This window comes from Pyrus communis, chromosome 2 (assembly GCF_963583255.1).
Source record: "Pyrus communis chromosome 2, drPyrComm1.1, whole genome shotgun sequence".
NCBI lineage: Eukaryota > Viridiplantae > Streptophyta > Magnoliopsida > Rosales > Rosaceae > Pyrus > Pyrus communis.
In genome coordinates this window covers 5,910,647-5,934,255 of record NC_084804.1, presented here as the reverse complement: position 1 = coordinate 5,934,255, position 23,609 = coordinate 5,910,647, and the positions used below count along the sequence as shown (strand labels likewise).

At 36.9% G+C, this 23,609-nt stretch overlaps 3 protein-coding genes across 3 annotated transcripts; all 3 read left to right on the top strand.

Annotated features, from left to right (window-relative positions):
• Window positions 1–4,695: 4,695 nt before the first annotated feature.
• On the top strand, window positions 4,696–7,446 carry LOC137726801 (monolignol oxidoreductase AtBBE-like 15). The gene is made up of 2 exons (XM_068465762.1): window positions 4,696–5,918; window positions 6,483–7,446. The coding sequence occupies exons 1-2, from the start codon at window positions 4,824–4,826 to the stop codon at window positions 7,047–7,049; spliced, it is 1,662 nt and encodes a 553-aa protein (XP_068321863.1). The 5' UTR covers window positions 4,696–4,823; the 3' UTR covers window positions 7,050–7,446.
• Window positions 7,447–13,613: 6,167 nt separating this feature from the next.
• On the top strand, window positions 13,614–15,521 carry LOC137725740 (monolignol oxidoreductase AtBBE-like 15). The gene has a single exon (XM_068464513.1). The coding sequence runs from the start codon at window positions 13,647–13,649 to the stop codon at window positions 15,231–15,233; it is 1,587 nt and encodes a 528-aa protein (XP_068320614.1). The 5' UTR covers window positions 13,614–13,646; the 3' UTR covers window positions 15,234–15,521.
• Window positions 15,522–19,341: 3,820 nt separating this feature from the next.
• Window positions 19,342–22,778, top strand: LOC137724616 (berberine bridge enzyme-like 26). Its single transcript, XM_068463373.1, has 3 exons — window positions 19,342–19,372; window positions 21,451–21,913; window positions 21,995–22,778. Exons 1-3 carry the CDS (start codon window positions 19,342–19,344, stop codon window positions 22,776–22,778), a joined length of 1,278 nt encoding a protein of 425 aa, XP_068319474.1.
• The last annotated feature ends 831 nt before the right edge of the window (window positions 22,779–23,609 follow it).

Sequence of the window (23,609 nt, the reverse complement as noted above, 5' to 3'; positions counted from 1 at the left end):
GGGAAGATTCGTACGTCGGATTCCCGATCCATAAATTCCTATAATCTTTAAATATTACGTATTATAATGTATCCAATTTTGGTGACAATCAACGGTCGGATCGTCGATTCACATTTTTATCAAGTAACGTATCGTAACGAATTTAGGTTCCAACGATCACCCTATGTCATTCAAATATCAAAACTGAATTCAAAACATTCGACATAGTCTAAAAATAGCATTGGCGGCCCACTGGCCACGCGCCACCGTGGGTGGCGGTCGGCCACCCCGACTCGCCGGAAAATCCAACTATTTCCAAAAATTCTCAAACTTCACAGTGAAGATCTCAATGAGTGGAGCAACTTTCATACCTGCCACGAAGTCCAAAAGTGGACGGAAGATGGTCAATTTTGCCCACAAAGCCAGCGGGTGCCTAAAACTTCCTGATGTCGATTCTTCTTCTACAGTGGTCCAACGGGGTCAAGGTTGGTTGGGTTTTGCTCCTGGGATGATGGGCTATAAAGCCCAAGTGGTGGCATCGGCCATCGCTTTGCCGATTTGCCGAAAATTTGAAAAGAGTGGCCGGAGCACTGTTGATTTTTGTCGACTTTCATGGCCTCCAACCGCCATATACCATGGTTAATCAAGGTGGTTCTTGGGTGAGTTTTGTAGAGGAGAATGAGAGCTTCAAGTTGGTGGTGGTGGTGTCGAAAAACTCCATCGGATTTGGCCGGAATCGGCCTTGGAAAATGGGTGGTCACACAAGGTTGGGCACTAGTGCACGGGAAGCTTTCCCTTTTTTTTTTTTTTTTTTTTTTTTTTTTTTTTTTTTTTTTTTGATTGGGTCTCACCCTCTCCCTCTAATTCTAATTGGTTCCTTGACCTTATACTTGATTGGTCATTCTTATTTGTGCCTAAAATCTGATTGGTCACTTTCCCACAATGTGAGAATTCAAATAATTTATAACTAAACTTTAAATAACCATTTTCAAACGTCCATAACACACAAATATCTGATTGGTCACTTTCCCACAATGTGAGAATTCAAATAATTTATAACTAAACTTTAAATAACCATTTTCAAACGTCCATAACTATACCGTTATAATTCGGACTCGCAAACGGTTTTCGCCTATGTATTCACACCAACGAGTACTGCGAGAATATGTTAAAAGAATAAGTCATACGTCTCTCTAGACGATGGTCAACGTAAGTCAAAATCTTTACCTTTAGTGCATTTTCGTAAATTCACGCTTTTAAAATAAAATAAAAACGTAAAATTTGGAACGGGTTGTCACATATATGATAAAAAATATAGTCATAAATATAAATATACTAATTGTAACATTTTTAACATTAAATGAATATATTTAGAAAGAAAAAATATTTTATTATTGAAAATAATTAATGATGTTTATAATACCCAAGGACCTTGATCAAAAATTGAAAAGAAATAGGATTTTAATCAATGAAGTAGCAAAAGGAATGATGAGAACCTAATTTCTCCAATTGAAAATGATCATTTTTTCTAGAAAATTTCGACGGTACAAAAAAAAAAAAAAAAAAAAAAGAGTTAATTAAAGATTATTTACAAGTGAGCTCAACGCATATAAGAACAATAATATGAAAGAAAGATATGCCTTGATATGTATTAGGTGGCTTACCAACCACAAACTATATAACGAAGAAGCTTAACTTAATCAAAGAAGCAACTTTAATAGTAAAAGCAAAGTGCTGCCTCTTGCTTCAAGTCATAGCTAAGGTTCAATACAATCCAAGAAGCACAGCCGGAAAAAGGAATTAAGGGGGTAGATAAAGAAGCTATACATTTATTCCGTGCAAGTATAATATTTACTAAGGTTGACGCTTACCACTATGACATCTCTGCATCGTGAAAACGCATTAGCGAAATTGTCACATGCATTTTGATATATGCCACCATTAATCTAATGTATATATAAAACACACACTCCCTCTTTTTAGGCTAAAGTCTTTCTTTCCCAAAGTTCAAGGTACTTTTTCCACATTAAATAAATAAATGAACACTATTAGGGAATCATCAAGGGACTTTTTTCTCATTAATATTGAGAAATGGTAAACGCCTTTTTTGATCTTTGATACATGGTTTTGTATTTTTAATCATCAGATGAAAAAAAAATTGAAATTAATGGATAAGATTAAACATGAATGTGTGAAGAATAAAAAAAGGGTATGTTATCATTTTCATTAATCTTTTGTTTTGACATGGCCTAATCAAATTCTAGTATATTTTCTCTCATTAAATTGTTTAAAATTATAGGTAAACAGGGTGCATGAAGAAATTGTTTATGTTTAGGTTAGGTCAATAGTTCATTTACTTAAATCGTAATTTACAAAACATCTCAAATTAATAAGGACTAGCTTACATTCACCTCTTTAAAACATTGAAACTAAAATTGATACTCCTTTTTTCTCTTCCTAAACATTTTTACTTTTTTATTTATTTTATTTGAATAAAATTAAAGGAGAATCAACTGAACCTAAATAAAAGCATGAGTGCAAAAAAGAGAAAACAAAGTGTGAAAATCATTACCTTTTCTCATCTCCATTTCCGTTACGATAATTTTGTTGGACCATGTCAAAATGTAAGGATCGAAATATCAAAATGTAAGAGACGATGACATAAGCGCAATCGCAGCTGAATTGAGGGCCACGATAGTTACTTGTGGGCATTGATGTTATGCTATTGTCAGCATTGATGCTTTGCTTTTACTTCTATCTTTTGTTTGACAATCATGTTTTAAATCTAAAGAATTACTTAACTAGTATTATATAATAGACAATGATTAAAAGCTTTATGACTGAGGAAGAGGCTTGCAATTGAGTCAACTGAGTATCGTGGCTCGAGTATATCATATCTGGGTTGTCAAGATTAGGGGTGGACACTTTAGTTGGTTTATCGACCAAGTCAAGCGAAATTTGTTGGGTTAGTTGGGTTGTAAACATGAAAATTTTAATTTCGAGTAAAAAACCGACCACTCGTTTAGGAGGTGAATTAAGTTAGGCTAAAGTATTATTGACCCGATAGAAATTGATCCACTTGAATATCAACATTTTTTTTTTAAATACATATATATTACATATAAATATACAAAAAAATTTAATAGTTATTAAAGACACTTGTTTATTTATACTTTATTTCAATAATAAGATTTAAATATTAAGAACAAGTAGTAATTCTACAACATCAAATTTATATGATTTAATATGATATGTATTTTAGATTATTCGTCACTCATACTCACTTTAGAAATAAGAAAGAAAGTAAATAACCACAGCCGTAGAACTCTCACAACCCAACCCGCCTTAGAATGGTTTCACTACAAAAAAACATGGATTCTGTGAAGAATAGCCTTCGTCAAATATACACTGAAAGCAAAACAAATAGGACCATTTTCTTTTATCATATGGAGTGTCACCTATAGTCCACCCGACGAAATTTTCACTCATCACCTATTAGCTCTTTCTGTGATCATGCTTTCCTCTCACATTCCCGGCTTGAATTCTATACTTGAACCAATTTGTGACATTTTGGGTGTCACTTATTCTTGGAATGAATGTTAGATTGGTCGCCAATTTTCTCTAGTGGAAATGATTTCAATAATGTCAACTCGAGCCTATAGAGTAGGGCAATGGGTTGAAGTCTAATCAAACCAACTCATCCCATACCCACCCCTAATCAAGATAATTATCTTATATATTTGATTTTTTTTTTATTTTTGAATTGTTATGAGCACTTCAAAATTTTAACTATCTAGATCTATAAAAAAAAAGTTTAGAGTACAAAATTAAATATAGAAAATATGATTGAAGTATGGTCTACCATTCAAGTCCACAACCTATTTTAAATAAGGATTATTTTAGTCCGAAAACGAGGCTCAAGTACTTTATCTAGGAAATTCAAGAAAAATAATTCTAATGGTATAAAGTATATTGCACGTTCCTATTGCCTAGAAAAATAAATTTCCTGATTTCACCCAAGTTCTTTTTTGTTTTGCTTAAATGAGACGAAGAACCATTTACAATATACACGGGAACTTGAATTTAAAGCAAGAACATGATAAAACTATTTCTGGATACTCAAGACATTAAAGGAACATGAACGAATAGAAATGGCAGATCAAAGATGTTGATTGCTGAATTGGTCCGCACTCCACACTGTCCACATACTTGAAGAATAATACAACCCCATACGAGATATAAAAAAGAGAGTTTTAACGAAAAGCCCACGGTACTGTTCACTTTAACAAAAAATCACATTTTTACACTAAAAAGTCAATCTTGATACTATTCACTTTACCATTTATTTTGTCATTATCGTTAAAACTCAAAGTTTTCAAGTCATTTTCATTATTTTTCCTTATAAAAAAATGGATTCGAATAAAATTTTCAAAGTTTTTTTTACACAAACATACAATTTAAATATAAACTTTAAACTTTAAACGCCAAAATTAAATTAAATGATCCCAACGTACGCCGTTAGAAATTTTCACCATGACTGAGCCACACATGGTCTTAACAATTCTCATATATGCATTTATTTATTAAAATCTCAAATATAAAATAATAATAAATGTGATAACGTATGACAGCCACACTTTGTTTATAAGAAAACAGAAAAGAATTATCCCAAATTAGCTATTCCACAACAATCGTACGTAATAATTTTTCCCTCCCAACACCACATGACGTTTGCATTAGCTCAAGAAGACGTTGTGGTGTCAATGAGAGACTTCATGCATCTATAAAGCAACACACACCATTATCCACTTCCTCAACACCACACTAAGCCAATACCTTAAACAATGCAATTAAGCATGAAGCATTCAATTCCAAACACTTCAATTTTCTCACTGTTTCTTCTCCTGATTTCAACTTCATGGGTACATTCTCTACCTTCATTACAAGAATTCAGCCAATGCCTCTCCGAAAATTCTGACATTTCAATCCCATTCACCACAGCCTTGATCACCCCAAAAAATTCTACATTCCTTCCATTCCTACAATCTTCTGCACAAAATCTTAGGTACTTGGTCCCTTCAGCGCCAAAGCCTGAGTTTATCTTCACACCATTGCATGATACCCACGTCCAAGCTGCTGTCATTTGCTCAAAGCAGCTTGGAATCCACCTCAGAGTCAGAAGTGGAGGCCATGATTATGAGGCCCTCTCTTATGTCTCCCAAATCGAATCGCCTTTCATCATTGTAGACCTCGCCAAGCTTCGATCAGTCATCGTTGATGTCGAAGACAACAGCGCATGGGCTCAAGCTGGGGCCACCATTGGTGAAGTTTACTACAGAATTGCACAGAAGAGCAAAACACACGGCTTCCCTGCCGGGCTTTGCACGAGTCTAGGTGTTGGCGGGCATATAACTGGAGGTGCATATGGCTCCATGATGAGGAAATATGGCCTTGGAGCTGACAATGTCATTGATGCGAGAATCGTTGATGTGAGTGGTAGAGTTCTTGATAGAGCAGCAATGGGAGAAGACCTTTTTTGGGCAATCAGAGGAGGTGGAGGAGGAAGCTTTGGAATCATCCTTTGGTGGAAGATAAAGCTGGTTCCTGTTCCGGCAACCGTGACAGTTTTTACTGTTCCTAAAACCTTGGAAACAGGTGCCACTAAAGTCCTACATAAATGGCAACAAGTAGCTCCCACTAAGCTGGATGAAGATCTCTTCATTAGAGTCGTCATACAAGTGTCGAAAGACAGCAAAACTGGCAATAAAACTGTCATAACTCTTTACCAAGCCCAATTTCTTGGAGGTGCTGATAGATTGCTTGATGTTGTTCAAACCAGATTCCCTGAGTTGGGATTGACCAAAAAAGATTGCACAGAAACAAGCTGGCTCAAATCTGTGATGTACATAGCAGGGTACCCAAGTTCGACCCCACCTGAGGTAATAATCATCTTGTATATTTGTTCAAGGCTAGTATGGGAATCACATGCGAAACACTTCTATTTTTGTTATAAGTGATTTTACGATACATGTCAAATTTTTTATTTAAACTCCAAGTAGTTCTTAGAAAAACACTTAAAAGTGCTTAATGAAACGCCTAGCTAGTAAGTGCTTCTCCAAAAAGTAGTTCCACAACCCAAATGCCTTATTTAGTAGAAATACTTTTGTTATTATAAAAGTACTTTCAGCAGTCCTAAATAGGTCTTTAGTGAAACCAATTTAATGTTGGAGGACGTAGTCCGGTTTTTTTGTCAAATGCAGTAGAAAATGATTTTAGTTGTTAGAAGAAAAAAACATTTTTAGTCATTACATAGGCAAAACCCAATATGCCCTTAGTGAATTTACTTTAATGCTTGGCGACTTAACATAATTTTTTTGTGTGAACCTCAATATATCTTGTGTTCTTGGTGCTTGCTTGTTTCTAAATTGATTTTGGTGTTCATTTTACTCGTTTGGTGTGATCTTCGGACTAAAAGTTTGTTGGTGCCTTTAAATTCCTAACAGGTTTTGCTTCAAGGAAAATCCACATTCAAGAACTACTTCAAAGCCAAATCAGACTTTGTCAAATACCCAATTCCTGAAAGTGGGCTTGAAGGGTTTTGGAAGAGGCTGATGCAGGAAGAGTCTCCTCTAGTAATTTTGACCCCATATGGGGGAATGGTGAGCAGGATTTCAGAGAGTGCAATCCCCTTCCCCCACAGAAAAGTTATCTTCAAAGTCCAGTACCTGACCACATGGCAGGATGGGAAAGAAGATCAAAACAAACATATGGACTGGATCAGAAAGCTTTACAATTACATGACCCCTTATGTCACAATGTTTCCAAGGCAGGCATACGTGAATTATAAGGATCTTGATTTGGGGGTTAACAAGAAAAGCAACGTAAGCTTCATTGAGGCAAGTGATTGGGGGAAAAGGTATTTCATGGACAACTTCAAGAGGTTGATTGAGATAAAGACCGAAGTGGATCCTGATAATTTTTTCAGGCATGAACAAAGCATCCCTCCTCTCCCACCCCCTTCAAGATCTAGAACTTCTCCAGGCCATCACCATAGAACAGAGAACAGCTAGATTATGATGTTTGCAGCATGGTAAGTAAGGCCTTGTATATGGTTTGATCAGTGTGCTCTTATAAAGGGAATCATGTATGCATGGTATAGTGATTTTCACATTCCCCGCTTCTCTGCTTGCACTCATCTCTTTGTTTCGGTCCCTTAACTTCCTTTCAGATATTTGAATATTTGACCAAAAAACAAAGAGAGATGTGCATGGGAGAAAAAGAAATTGTAAAAATCACTTACCATTTTATATAGACTGGAATAAAATCATGAAGGTCTCTTGGTTTCACCATTCAATTGTTGTATAAAAGTGATGTAATGTAACTGGTATGGGCGCTGCAGTAATGTGTCTGTATGAGAAAATTGAAATATTGACTTTACCTATTTTATTTTTTTATTTTATAAAATATTTGCCCTTTTATGGACCGTGGATTTGCCTTTATACGGACTAGAATTAGGAAAGTAGAATGCACTGTCACATCCCGGCCCGGGCGGGATCACTTCTCGGACCCGCTCCATCATCGTAGCACGATATTGTCCTCTTTGGGCTTACCATTCCCTCACGGTTTTGTTTTTGGAAACTCACGAGCAACTTCCCAATGGGTCACCCATCATGAGATTGCTCTAGCCCCCTTCTCGCTTAACTTCGGAGTTCCGACGGAACTCGAAGCCAGTGAGCTCCCAAAAAGCCTCATGCTAGGTAGGGATGGGAATATACATATAAGGATCATTCCCTTGGGCGATGTGGGATGTCACAATCCACCCCCCTTAGGGGCCCGATGTCCTCGTCGGCACACCACAGCCAAGGTTAGGCTCTGATACCAAATTGTCACATCCCGGCCAGGGCGGATCACTTCCCGGACCCGCTCCACCACCGTAGCACGATATTGTCCATCACTCCCTTGGGCAATGTGGGATGTCACAATCCACCCCCCTTAGGGGTCCGACGTCCTCGTCGGCACACCACACCCAAGGTTAGGCTCTGATACCAAATTGTCACATCCCGGCCAAGGCGGATCACTTCCCGGACCCGCTTCACCAGCGTAGCACGATATTGTCCGCTTTGGGCTTACCATTCCCTCACGGTTTTGTTTTTGAGAACTCACGAGCAACTTCTCATTGGGTCACCCATCATGGGATTACCCTAACCCCCTTCTCGCTTAACTTCGGAGTTCCGACGGAACTCGAAGTCAGTGAGCTCCCAAAAGGCCTCATACTAGGTAGGGATGAGAATATACATATAAGGATCACTCCCTTGGGCGATGTGGGATGTCACATGTACTCATTTCATTTCTTTCATTATTAATTTTCAAAAGAATAATTATATAACTCTATAGGGGTTAGGATTTGAAAACACTTTTTTTCTTTTTTTTTTTTAAGAAACAATATTATCCATACAATGGAGAGGGTGGAAAACACATATTTTTTACACACGTTTTGTGAGGTCCACTCCATAATTGTATTTTAAATATTCAACTGTCTATCTTTTAATCTTCCCTCAAATATCATCTCTTCCAAAAATCATCCAAATCCGAAGTCATATGACGATTGGATTAAATTTAGTATTTCTATGTAAAACCGTATTCATCCATTTTTTTTTTACTACAAATGAATGTCTTAATAGTTTTGGGTTTATCTAGTTTTTTACAATATGAATTGAAATATAGATGGTTAATATCGTTGAAATTTATTACAAAGACGGCCCTATAAAATAGCAAAATGTGAACCACGAGCTAATGACTCAATGGTAAAGAGCAGATTGTGAGGCTTCCTTGAAACTAAAAATTGGAGGTCTCAGGTTCGAAACCATGGAAGCCAGACTTGTGGCCAGGGAAAGGCTGAAATGCCTTTGTGAGTCTTCCCAACCCCCAGAAGGGGTAGATAACCGTGGTTTGCCACTAGTTGTCCCCCCTTTTAAAATAAAAATTAAATAGAAAAATGTGTGTCAAAAGTTTGTATCCTCGAATCCTAATTCTATATGTGTGTGTGTGTGTGTGTGTGTGTGTATTTAAACTACTCTAACTAACAAAACAGGGAATAAGAATTTAAATGCAAAAGATTTGGCACACTGCCTTAGCCAATAAACTTCATAAAACTGATATTCTACAATCATCTCTGGCAAGGTTACAGAGGTGCAAGAAGACGCGGTCGCCCCTCCGGTCTTCAGCAATCACCGCAAAGATTGAGAATTCCTTCCCTCTGATCCTCTGAACTTGCCGAATTCTGCAGGCTGCAACTTGTGCGTTGCGCTATTGTGGCTGTGTTTTATTTTATTTTTTTAAAACACCCAAGCCATAGTTTTAAACCTGAGATTAAAAATAAATGAGAACGGCGTCGTTTTGTTGTAAAGTAAAAGGAACAAACAAGCAGCGACAAAAAAACCAGAAGGAACAAACAGCCACCACCGATCATGGAATCAATATACAGGCATGAGTTGAGACTCCATCATCTGATCATGACATCAACATATAGGCTCGGGTTCAAGAACCCAACGCCAATACAGAAAGCATGTATTCCTGCTGCTGCTCATCAAGGGAAGGTTGGTTAAGGTTATTGTGCACGATCTTTGATAGGCAATGATCATTTCTTGTTTGGTACTCATTAAATTAGTTTATATATGACAGGACGTTGTTAGTGCTGCCGAAATAGCGTCTGGAAAGACACTTGCTTTTGGTTTGCCCATTTTGCAACGCTTGTTGAATGAAAAAGAAAAGGCTGTAAAGATGTTTTATGAAAAGGGGGGGGGGGAGCAGAGAAGTTTGCTCCAAACGGTGGGGGGGGGGTGGGGGGGGTGGTGGGGGGGGGGGGGGTGGGGAAGCAGAGAAGTTTGCTCCAAACGGTCTTTAGCGGCAGAAGCATACATAGCGGCCAAGTAAATTTGAAGAGAATCCAACTTGTGAGCCTAAAATCTTGAAAGAGATATATCTCCTTAATAGTGTTAGAATTTATTTTGCCACCTCCAAGACATAGGTAATGAGGATTTTGTTATTAGGAGTAAGGTTTTTAGAGGACGAAGGGCGTTATTGTGTTATGAGGATTAAGGTTTTCAGATGCCATTTTACTATGTTATATAACTGGAGAACCAGCAAATGCACGAAGCAGTAGCCTCATAGATAAATTATAAACGACATTAATATTATCTACTATGTAACTTATTTGTATTAATACATTATGAATGATATTAAAATTGTCTACTCTAAAAAGGTTGGATTGTCTACTTTTAAAAAAAAAAAAAATTTACGCTTCACTCCTGTCCCAACATTCTTGGCTTCACCAGTAATAATCATCATACTACAATCTATTAAATGTAACTAATTTGACAATAACAAAATAAAAACTGCAAAGTAAAGTCTAAATTTACAAACTGCGATGCAACAGAAACTTCAATCATGTTGGACTTAGAGTTTCTAGCATTTCACTCATTGTAATTTGTCGCTCAATTATAAGGGTTCGAGAACCATGGATGGACTTGCCTTATTTGACGTAAAAGGTCAATAAAGAATAAAGGCTATTGACAAGTCCCAAAACTAAAATCATATAAAATTTCAAACCAAAAGTGAGAAGGAAATTGAAAGTCTCTGTTAGAAGATTTTATATAGATTGAATAAAATTGTCAAAGTCTCTTGGTCTCACCGCCCGTAGCCCAAAGTAAGTTTGTAGGGATGATTTATTAATGATGAATTGAAATAAAAGACTATTCGAATTATCGAAATTGATCAGAAAGAGGGCCCTACAAAATTGGTAACAAATTGTGTGTCAAAAACATGTGTCATCATATTCTAACCCTATGTGTACGTATTTAAAAAGGGGAATACAAATTTAAATGCAAAAGAATTGACACAAAGCCGTGGCCAACAAACTTAACAAAACCATCATACTTAAATCTATTGAATGTAACTATTTTGACAATAACAAAACAAAAACTGCAACGTAAAATCTGAATCTACAAACTGCCATGCAACAAAAACTTCAATCATGTTCGACTTAGGGTTCCTAGTTTTTCACTCGTTAAGGACAGAAGGGCAATTTTGTCACTTAATTATAATCGTTCGAGAACAATGGACTTGTCTTATTGATGTAAAGATCAAAATAACAATGTACTACGGCGTAATGATATTCTTCTTTATTTGAAAGTAAGAGGTCTTAAGTTCGATTCTTACCAAAACTTCAATCATGTTCGACTTAGGGTTTCTAGTATTTCACTCGTTAAGGACAGAAGGGCAATTTTGTCACTTAATTATAATCGTTCGAGAACAATGGACTTGTCTTATTGATGTAAAGATCAAAATAACAATATACTACGATGTAATGATATTCTTCTTTATTTGAAAGTAAGAGGTCTTAGGTTCGATTCTTACCAAAAGCGAATTTGAACACATTTATTGCTAGCCAATTGTAAGACTTGGCTTATTCCCCACCCCTTTAACCACAGGACCAATCCACCATCTATAGGTATTATCTTAAATTTTCTTTATTTCTTATAAAAAAAAAAAAACAAAAAAAAAAAAAACAATCTGTAACATACTGCCGTGGTTTAAAAAAGACGTATTTTCTTTTTATTTCAATTTATGCACTCCTTCTTGACTTTCAAGTGTTTTCAATAAATTAAAAGAGAATTAGAAGTCATAAAGAAATAAGAAATTAGGAAAAAAAAAAAAAAAAAAAAAAAAAAAAAAAAAAAAAAAAAAAAAAAGAAAGAGAGAAAAAAAAAAGTGTAAAAAGCACCACGCGTATAAGAAAATATCAAATCCTAAAGCATAAGTAAAACTTAATTACAAATTTATACAGCTAAAATTCAAAAAAGCTTTCGTCTTTCCACGACTCAAAAATTGTGCTCAGTGAAATATCCACTTACCTATTCAAGTTGGTCACCGGTTTCTCCTAAGTTGACGGTTCTCACCAAGTCGGCGGAAAGTGTGTGCTGAAATGCCTCAAAGAGGCTTGAAACCTATTGCAGATGGTAGTTGGGCAGTGTGGGCCTGTTTTTTTATCTTTATTTTTTAGTAGAATGATAATTTTAAAAGGTTAAATAATTATTAGAGATAACAGAATCAGTGGACATCGTATTCACAATAAAACGCATATGCATGATTGTTTTTTGTGATTGCAGCAAAGCATTTTTTTCATTTTTTTTTAATTCTAAATGTAAAGCCTTTTTATTTCCTCAGTTGGATTTTTAGAATTCTAATGGTTGAAAGAAGATTCCTCAGTTGGATATCTAGACCCTGAAAACCACACGGAAATAATTAAGTTGGAATTAGCCTAATTTGATTACTCAAAACTGACTTTTTGACTAAACCCATAAGGCTGGAAATGTTGACAGGCCTAATCATGCATGTATTGGTGGTGGAAAAATGAGGGTCAGATATATCAAAGTCTATATTCCACTTCACATCGAGTTTTGGAGTCTTATTTATACAGCATACTGCATACATGCACCGTTCACCACGCCGCGATGAGCGAATGATATGGACCGTGGCTTTGGTTGACACTTGACCGTGGAAGGGGAGCGCATGATGTGAGTCATTGACCAAGATGATCTAAACGGGTTTTTCTGTAGTGCTTCGGAGTAAACACCACATTGACAAATGATAAGTGAACCCAGAAAGCTTAAGTTGTGGGAAAACGAGCTAATAAACCTGCACTTGGGGAAGTATACAATGGACCCCAAAACTTTGAGCTATTAGGCGAGGGATCAACTTCTTGTTCTCTTGAACAAATTTTTTATCAGTAAGGTGTTTGATGCCGTCAATTATGAATAACATGTCAAAAAGATTTTTATTGACACAGTATCGCTATTATTGATACAAATTTGTACCTTAGAACACTTTCAGCATGATACTATCTCCCAAGAGAAAGTGGATTAAATCCTCCTCCCCCACCCCCCCCCCCCCCTCCTCTCTCCAAAATCTCCTCCAGCCCTCCCAAGTCTACTGCCTTATGGGGGAGCCCAGTTAGTCCTCTAGGCCAGAATTGCCTAACTTAACCCTTGGGTTGTGTGCTATCACGCTGACTTCACATTGACGACAGTCACTATTAAAAAATTATAAAAATTAATTAAAATACAAATAATTATTAATTAATTAATTAAAAATACAAAAGAGTATAAAAAAATTATAATTTCTTTCTATAAATATTTAACTATGTTCTTCCACCTTACACCTTATTTCAATATTTTTCAAATACTGTCATCCAATTTTTTATTATTCTCCGAATTTAAAAATAAAAATTATTTATTATTATTTTATTAAAATAATATTATTATTTTAATACGAATTATCTGGGTTATTCAGTTTAAGGATAGAGATGCACTTGGACAATAACGGTTCATTAAAGACATTTACTATTTACTTGAGGGATTGAATTGCCTATTGCCTCTTAATACAGGATGGACGCCTTGCACAGAAAATTTCTAATATATCAATAAAGTATCTCAAGTTCAAAAAGTGATGTTTGCATTAGCTCAAACTTACGTTGGTATCTTTTCCCAAAAAAAAAATAAAATGCATACGTTGGCGTCGCTACTAGACCTTCGAGCTTCTATAAAGCTACACAAGACACTAGTCTATTTCCTCAGCACCACCAAAGAGCCTTTAAACCAGCCAACATAATGCTTCCAACGTTTTCAATTTTCTCTCTTTATCTTTTCCTTGTGCTATCAGCTTCCTGGGCGCATCCTCCACCTTCAACACAAGAAAATTTTATCCAATGCCTCTCACGTTATTCTAAGACTACCATTCCATTCTCTTCAGACTTTCTCACTCCGAAAAATTCTAGCTTCACCACTGTTCTTGAGTCTACTGCACAAAACCTCCGGTACTTGGTCTCCTCAGTGCCAAAGCCGGAGTTTATTTTCACACCGGTGCATGATTCTCATGTGCAAGCTGCTGTCATTTGCGCGAAAAAGCTTCGAATCCATCTCAGGGTCCGAAGTGGAGGCCATGATTACGAAGGCCTCTCCTATGTCTCCCAAATTGAAACGCCTTTCCTTGTCTTAGACCTCGCAAAGCTTCGAACCATCAGTGTTGATATCAAATCCAACACTGCATGGGTTCAAGCCGGTGCCACCATTGGCGAATTCTACTACAGAATTGCAGAGAAAAGCAAGACTCTTGGCTTTCCTGCCGGACTCTGCACGAGTCTAGGCGTTGGTGGGCACATAACTGGTGGTGCATATGGCTCCATGTTGAGGAAATATGGCCTTGGTGCTGATAACGCTGTGGATGCTCGAATCATAAACTTTAACGGGAAGATTCTTGATCGAAAGGCAATGGGAGAGGATCTGTTTTGGGCAATTAGAGGAGGTGGAGGAGCAAGTTTCGGTATCATCCTTTGGTGGAAAGTAAAGTTGGTTCCAGTTCCAGCAACCGTGACTGGTTTTACGGTTCCAAAGACCTTGGAACAAGGCGCCACGAAGCTCCTCTACAGATGGCAACAAGTAGCTCCACTGATTGATGATGATCTCTTCATCAGAGTTATCATCAGCAAAACCGGCAATACATCTGTCACAACTCTTTACGAAGCTCAATTTCTTGGAGGTGTTGATAGATTACTCAATGTCATGCAAAAAAGCTTCCCCGAATTGGGTTTGACACGAAAGGATTGTACCGAAATGAGCTGGATCAAATCTGTGATGTACATAGCAGGTTACCCAAGTACAACTCCTCCTGAATTTTTGCTTCAAGGAAAATCCTCCACGCCGAAGGGCTACTTCAAAGCCAAATCAGACTTTGTCAAGACCCCGATTCCAGAAAAGGGGCTTGAGGGGCTGTGGAAGATGATACTACAAGAATCCTCTCCTCTGATGATTTTCAATCCGTATGGCGGAATGATGAGCAGGATTTCCGAAAGCGCAATACCTTTTCCTCACAGAAATGTTCTCTTCAAAATTCAGTACGTGACTTTATGGCAAGATGGAGGTAACGAGGCACAGCACATGGATTGGATTAGGAAGCTTTACAATTACATGGGTTCTTATGTCACAAAGTTTCCAAGGCAGGCATATGTGAATTATAGGGATCTTGATTTGGGGACTAACAAGAAGAGTAGCTCAAGTTTCATTCAAGCAAGTTCTTGGGGTTACAGGTATTTCAAGGACAATTTTAATAGACTGGTTAAAATAAAGACCAAAGCCGATCCTCAAAACTTCTTCCGGCATGAGCAGAGCATCCCTCCTCTTCCACGAGGCCGTTACTAGAGATCGCTAGGAGCTATAGATTGTTTTTTGCAGAAGGTTAAGGCTTCGGCCGAGTGATTAGTGTGTTTTGTTTAAGCTTACTGTTTAACCAAATTTATAGAATGAAATAAAATAGTTTAAAGAATAATAATCTGCTTTGCTTAAGTTTTCTTTTCTTTTCTTTTTTTTTTTGTCAGGAAAAAAAAAAGAAAAAAACTTTTGAGTTTTGCTTAATTGATTCAAAGGGTTGTAACAACTTTTGAGTTGTCCTTTTCAGACTGATCATTAATGAAGAAATGGGAGATTTCAGTTTCTGTATGCTTTAATTTACAGAAGAGGATCCTCTCCTGAGCTCAAGATGAGAATCCTCCTGACCAAACCATACGGAACGTTCAAATTTAATCCAACGATTACAATTATTATAACTTTTAGAAGGTTCCTTATTTGGAGCCGTTGGATTAAATTTGAACAGTCTAAATGAATTGGTTAGGAGGTTTCCCATCCTGAGCTCAGGAGAGGATCCTCTTCCTTAATTTACTTGTAGTTACTTTTCTTTATTTTTTTCTTTTGTTACAAGTAATATTACTATTCTAAGTTAGAGTAAGAGGAGATGAGAGAGTTTGAATTTAGGACATAGTGAGTTAAAGAGGAAAATCGTATTCTATATGAAAATTTACCACTCTGCGATTTGCTTTCTGTTACTAATTCTTGGTAGATTTTAAGAGAGAAATTGAAGTATATATTAAGCAGCTAGTAGAAGCATTTGCAGTGAAAGCAAACCTCAGGTTCAACAACACGAATCTAAAGATCCAATACATAGTTACACCAGACAATATGATCAGCCCAACACTATTCCTTTCGGGATGCAAATAGAGCTAATAAGGAACCCCAAAGTTGCTATCCGAATTTAATGTGTTATAAATAAAACTTTAAATAATGAATAAGAGATTCTATCTTTGATGAAGATTAGTGTTTGCTAAAAGACATGCATAAACCATTTCCCAAAACAATAAACTTATAGTAGGGTGAATCTATTACATTTTACCAGTAAAAGATATTGCAAAAGAGTAAGCAGTTTGAAATAGGATTTTCTCCCCTCCTATTTGCATTCCCTTCCCTTCCCTCCCCTCCTCTCACATATTGTTTTTTGTCTTATTGTCTTTATAAAAAAATCAATACAGAATGTTTAACCGTAACCATTCAAATAGAATAGGAGAGAAGTGGAGAAAGATTAAGAGGGGAGAGAATACCTGCTGCAGAATAGGAACAAAACTAGAAGGAATATCAGCTGACTTGGCTAAACTCTGCTTATGTAAATGTGGAACATATGGTGTAACTTGTATCATTGCACCTGGACTTGTCGGTCGGCTGCTGGTTGGACAAAATACGAAATTAACAAATAACAAGGAATGTCACTGGATAGTGGATATGGAAATTAAATAAGACGAGAGGGAGGACTTAGGAGAGGAGATTCAGTCTTAAGTTTGGGAGAGTCTTCAAAAAAGTGAACTGAGTGAGGTCTGCTTTAAAGCTCGTGAAACATGTTGCTTAAAACCCAAAGCCCGCGTCATGCAAAATCAAATAAACTCATGCTTTATTGCTAAATAACCATTCTCTAAATAAAATATAATGTTAATTATTGTAACTAATTCAATCCCAATATTCCATCAAATAATAAAATAAGAAAAAGTAAGTCTCCGTAGACACTGTCCCATTCTCAATTTCGAAAGCAATTTAGACTAATCTCTGCTAATCAGTCTTTTATTTTATTTTATTTTTCTGTGCATAATTTCGAAAGTAATCTGATACGATGTTATATCTGCCCTGATTTTAATCTCCAACAGTAAACCCTTGTTCATGCACGATGGAGAGGAGTACGTGGAGACACATATCCTCAATGTTTGGGGCCACAACCTTAAAATAATTAAAGTTGTTGGGGGGTCAAATAATTGAGGTTAAATCTATGAAAAGGGTTGGGAGCCACAAGCTTAAAATTATTGAAGTAGTTGGGAGTCAAATAATTGAGCTTCAATCTATGGAAGGGTTAATAAAAAAGGAATTGGATCACCTCCGAATTCATCAAAATTGAGCTCACTACTCAATAAATCCGGACCGTTGAAATTTGATCAAATAGCTACAATTATTATAACTTTTGAGAGCCCCCTTGTTTGTAGCTATTGGATCAAATTTCAACGGTCTGGATTCATTAATTAATGGGCCTAGTTTTAAAGGATTCAGAGGGGATCCGGTTCCAATAAAAAAGGAAGGAGCCAAAGGTTACTTAGATCATCTCAAATAAAGAGAGTTAAAGGTTATCCAAAGTTATTCCATGACTTCTCTCCTCTTTGTGAGAGTTCCTCCTCTCCATTCGTGAGAGTTCCTTCTCCCCTTGTGAGAGTTTTTTTTTAACTGCTTCATCCCTCTTCCGTCCCCGGCCCTGGCTGTGTCCAGGGTCGGTGGCTGTCTCCCGTTTCTCTTTTTTTTTCCTTTTTTTTTTTTTTGCATGATCGTTGGCCTATGTTTTGTCCCCGTTGTTTCGGCCCAATCTACTTGCACTCCTAGCTCTGGTCCCCTCTTATTCAAATCTCAGTTTCCCCTTCACATCCTTATTTCTCTTGCTTCACCATCCTATCCATCAATCCTTTGCTCTGTCATTCCTCTATCTCACTCAATTTGGGCTTTGCAAGCCACTTTTCTTCACTCGACTTGTCACGACTTCTTAAAAGGTGCGTATAGCTAAGGCTTCGATGGAAACACCACCATCTTCCATGTGTATGCCTTTATTCGCATTGTTACTGGTGGGATCTCTTTCCCTCTAGTTTCCTTTAATATGTGGCTCAGATCTAGTTGGTGCTTGATGGAGGCAAGTTGGAGCTCTCTTTTCCACCACTTATGGGACATTGGTTGGCTAGATCTCTGGTATTTGCCGAGGATGGAGGTGTAGGATGGTGGATTCCGGTTGATGGTAGTTATGGAGCTAGTTGCTTCGACTTGTTGTCTTTTTTTGTTTTCCTGTTTGGGATTTGTTTTGCTTGGATGCCTTATTTTTATTTTGTGCTAGTCTTGTAATTGAGCCTCCTATTTTGTAAAGTTGTTGGGTTATTAATGAAGTCACATTTGACACACCCCGACCCAAAATATCCACTAGAACTCCGAATCAAGTTATGCTGGCCAACACCCGGAAGGTGACGAAGCTAAAAAGTGTGATGATGATAAAAAAATATGAATTCATTTGAACCTAAGAGTGAATAAATACCAGAATGCGCTGTGAGCGGGAATGAACCCATTACACACGCGATACAGAGCATAAGTAAAGTACAGTAAGGTAAGGTAATGATTATACCATCATAAGAAGACACCTGAACTGAAAAGTGCCAAGAATCATCGTCGATACGGACACTCTGCTGTTAGAACCTGGAGGGGTGCAAAAATAGAAAATGTGAGTGAGTGAAACAAAACTTTTCAAACCAAATTTCAATTACCAAGGAATTAACCCATCACCTTAAAACTTGTATAGTTTTCACCAAATCATATCACGTATCTAAGTGGAATCAAAATGTATCCACAGTAATTTCATAAATATACCATGACATAGCATCTCATCAGCATTATAACTAATCATGTGCTCAACAGTCTATATTAACACGTAAGTCGGAGTCACCCAATGTGACTTGCACCACTTATCCATATCTCATCAATCAATGCTAGCTCATAAGTCGGAGTCACTTATAATGACTCGTACGACTTATCTATATCTCATCAATTAATGCTAGCTCATAAGTCGGAGTCACCTATAGTGACATGTACGACTTATCCACATGTCATCACATATCCAAGTAATATGTCAGCCGGATCCACATCTTGTGGCCTGTACGACTAAACCCATAGTTCATCACATATCCCTGCACACGAGTCGGAACCACCTATAGTGGTTTGTACGACAGGACTGGGTGTAAATAAGTACGCTCAAGTGTTACGATCACATGAAGACTGTGCAAATAATCGTAGGTCACCTACGAGTCGAAACCACCTATAGTGGTCTGTACGACAGGACTGTGCACCTACCTTGGATCCAAGGTGAGCGTAAGGCGCGGGAGGTGAACATCACGTGAAGGACTATGCCCTGGCTATGGGCGGGAACACTAACACCGGGGTGCAAGGTTATGAGCTCTAACTGCATCTATTGTAACATATACAACTCATGGGCAACCTGTATGACAGTGTCGGAGTTTCTTATTATTGCAACCTATACAACAAGGTCGGAGTTGCCTAAAACTTACATGTAGTTATGCCATAACTCCATCATTTCAACTAATACCATAAACTCACCTGAACTTACCTGTGCGTCCTGCGTTCACCTTTACACTTCAGAGTGTTCACCTTTAATTATGTGCAAGTAACATACATATGGATATACCATAATGTAAATCTAAAATTCAACCATATCATAATATTTCCAAATATATAAACATATATACAAATGGCATAATATGCGTAAGCTGTAACACCCCACTCCCAAACTATTTACCTTCGAAAATAATTATCGATGATAAGCCCAACTAAGCACTAGTTAAATTAATTATCATTCCTACTATTTTTCACTTCAATATTACGATTCTTCACACATTAAATTAAATTAATTATCATTCCTAACTATTTTTCTTTGGAGTTCATTCGCACCTGCCCTCATAAATTCTTGCTATCTTCTGCAAAGGAACTGAAATGTAGATGAATTGAAATTTTGCACTCTCTGAATTGAAATTCCTTTATTCTTTGAATTTGAAATCCCGACTGTGGTGGCCATTTTTTCCCCAAAATCAATTCAAATAAGCTTGAATTTACCTGATTAGGGTTTGATTACTCTGCATATTATTCTATGCAAATGATATCGTCTAATATTGGAGTACGATCATGGTGATTGCAAATTTTGGGTTTGTTGTAGTGCATTTGGAATTTTTCAGAAATTTTTGGAATTTGGATATACAAATTTTTGGAATTTGGATATACAAATTTTTTACAAAAATTTTGTTTTATTGGGCTAAGTTCCATCCAATCATCTATTTTGTCCTGTTGGTTGTGAAAACGGAACAATGGAACTGTGGTGAAGGTTATTTTAGGAATTATGGTGGGTGGAAAAATAGGATTTCAAAATTTTAAACTTTTATAGTGGGTGAGATTATAGCGTGGGTGGGGAAATAAGACAATGGGGTGGGTCTATCAACACTCATTAAAATATTAAAAAAAAAACACTATTAAATGATGAAAATGCCCCTGCCTTATTTAATGCATTATTTTGGGATGCCTTTAAAGTTTTTTTGTCTTGAGGACATTTTTGTCCAAATTTTTTTTGTTGAAGCTTAGTCACACCAAAATCACTATTCACCTTTTATATTGGCTTTATATATAAGATAATGGTAGAGAGATCAAATTTTTAAATCAAATTTGCAAACCAAATGGCTTGTCATCAATAAGAAACAAACACATTAATCGATACTTAATTAATAATCTAATCAACTACAACCGCATCATAGGTATGCAAATTTGGTTTGAAAAGCTGGAACTCCCTAGCATTACCAATTAATTATTTTTCTTGACACCACCAGTTGTGTTCATGCTACTTTAACTGATTGATTTAAAGGTCTAATTATAAATAAAGTTCATACTACTGTAGTCGTTGCGCAACTTGCTAATAAACTGCTGAAAGGATTCTAATTCTGGAAATACAAATTATGCGAACTTCGATTTTTCGAATGCCAACAAGACGTTGTGGCCGGTCATGAATGAAGATGAGGCCGGCCTAATGATTTAGGTCCATTTGGAGAGAATTTTCAGTGTGACCAGAATACGTGATGGTATACCATGTGTCATTACAGAAATGATAGGATATATGTGTTAAAAAATTAATAACTTAAAAAATAAAATTTCACACTATTTATATAAAAACACGTAGTGTACCATTTTTATTCCGAACATAATAAAAATTTCTCCCATTTGGAGGAAGAGGGAGTAGATAACTATAATGATTTAGGTCATGTTAGGTAATAAGCCAACAATGTAAATTAATATAACAGACTACGTCTGCATTAGCTCACTGAGAGTGAGAGGCCTTCATGCTTCAATAAAGCAACAAAGGAACCAGGATATTTTCTCAACGCCAGCAAAGAAACTAAAACAAGCAAAAAAAAAATGCTTCCGATCTTTTCAATTTCTTCAATTTTTCTATTTCTTTTGCCATCAGCTTTGTGGGCACATCCTCCACTTTCAACACAAGCTAATTTTATCCAATGCCTGTCACATAAATCTAAGACTTATATTCCATTCTCTACGACCTTTTTCACTCCGAAAAATTCTAGCTTCACATCCGTTCTTGAATCTTCGGCACAAAACCTCAGGTACTTGGTCCATTCAGTGCCAAAGCCAGAGTTTATTTTCACACCACTGCATGATTCGCAAGTTCAAGCTGCTGTTATTTGCTCGAAAAAGCTTCGAATACATCTCAGGGTCCGAAGTGGAGGGCATGATTATGAAGGCCTCTCTTATGTATCCCAAATTGAAACACCTTTCATTGTTGTAGACCTTGCCAAGCTTCGATCGGTCAATGTTGATATCAAATCCAGCACTGCATGGATTCAAGCCGGCGCCTCCATTGGTGAAGTCTACTACAGAATTGCAGAGAAAAGCCAAACTCATGGCTACCCTGCCGGACTTTGCACGAGTCTAGGCATTGGTGGGCATATAACTGGTGGTGCATATGGTTCCATGATGAGAAAATATGGCCTTGGTGCTGATAACGCCATTGATGCACGAATCATAGACGTTAATGGGCAAATTCTTGATCGAAAAGCAATGGGAGAGGAGTTGTTTTGGGCAATAAGAGGAGGTGGAGTAGCAAGCTTTGGAATCAACCTTTGGTGGAAGATAAAGTTGGTTTCAGTTCCAGCAAATGTGACAGTTTTTTCAGTTGCCAAGACCTTGGAACAAGGTGCCACAAAGCTCCTCCATAGATGGCAACCAGTAGCTCCATTTCTTGACGAAGATCTCTTTATTAGAGTTCTCATACAAGTATCCAATGATACCCTACCCAAGGTCTACTTCAAAGCCAAGTCAGACTTTGTCAAGAATCCGATTCCAGAAATTGCACTTAAGGGGCTATGGAAGAGGTTGCTGGAAGAGCCCTCTCCACTGATGATTTTGAACCCATATGGGGGAATGATGAGCAAGATTTCTGAAAGCGCAATCCCTTTTCCCCATCGGAAAGTTCTTTTTAAAATTCAATACGGGACTGTATGGCAAGCTGGAGATAATGAGTCAAAGCACATGGATTGGATTAGGAAACTTTACATTTACATGGGTCCTTACGTCACAATGTTTCCAAGGCAGGCATATGTGAATTATAGGGATCTTGATTTGGGGACTAACAAGAAGAGCAACACGAGCTTTATTGAAGCAAGTTCTTGGGGTTACAGGTATTTCAAGAGCAACTTTAACAGATTGGTAAAAACTAAGACCAAAGTCGATCCTGATAACTTCTTCCGGCATGAGCAGAGCATCCCGCCTCTTCCATGAACTCGAGGCCATTACTAGAGCTAGGAGCTAGACTGATTTTTGCAGTATATTAAGCATTTAATTGGTTTGATTAGTGTGCCTTTTTTAAGCTTATTGTTTAACCAATTATGTGCAACAATAAAAATTTCAAAGAAGTCTCTTTTGTCTCTAGTCTCAACATTCAGCTACTATAGAAAAAGGTAATGTAACTAATTGGAAAAAAAAAAAAAAAAAAAAAAAAAAAGGTAATGTAACTAATATGCACTATGGATTAATGGGTTTATTCTAGCAAATAAATAATAGTTCTTTTCAATGGCTTAGCCCGTAAACATGGGTTAAACTGATGGTTAGGCAGTGTGCAAACACTTCCACTCAAGTTAAGTTATGTGAAAAAAATTTACAAATTATACTGATAAACTAATTTGATAATAATTCTCAACATAATATAGGCACCCTCAAGCTCACAAAGGTTTTTACTTCAACTAATTCAAGGGGTCGTAACAAAAGTTATACTTCGTTTTTAGTTTTCCTTTGGTCAACTAGCTAACTGACCATTGATTTTTTTTTCTTTAGGCAACGCTGACCATTGATTGTGTTTCAAGAAAATGTACTCGAAACATTCTATAAACACAAAAGCACAATTCTTTATTTATAAACGATATCATTATTAAGGAAATTTGTCGAGCTTTCAGTTTCAATGTGCTTTAATTTGTTTCCAGTTACAAAATTCTTTACCGATTTTAAGAGAGAAATTAAAGTTTAAATTAAGCAGCCAACAGAAGCAATATTGGAGTGGGAAGCAAAAATGCCTCACCTTCTAACATTTGCAGTAGTTTCTTCCTTCTTCTCAGT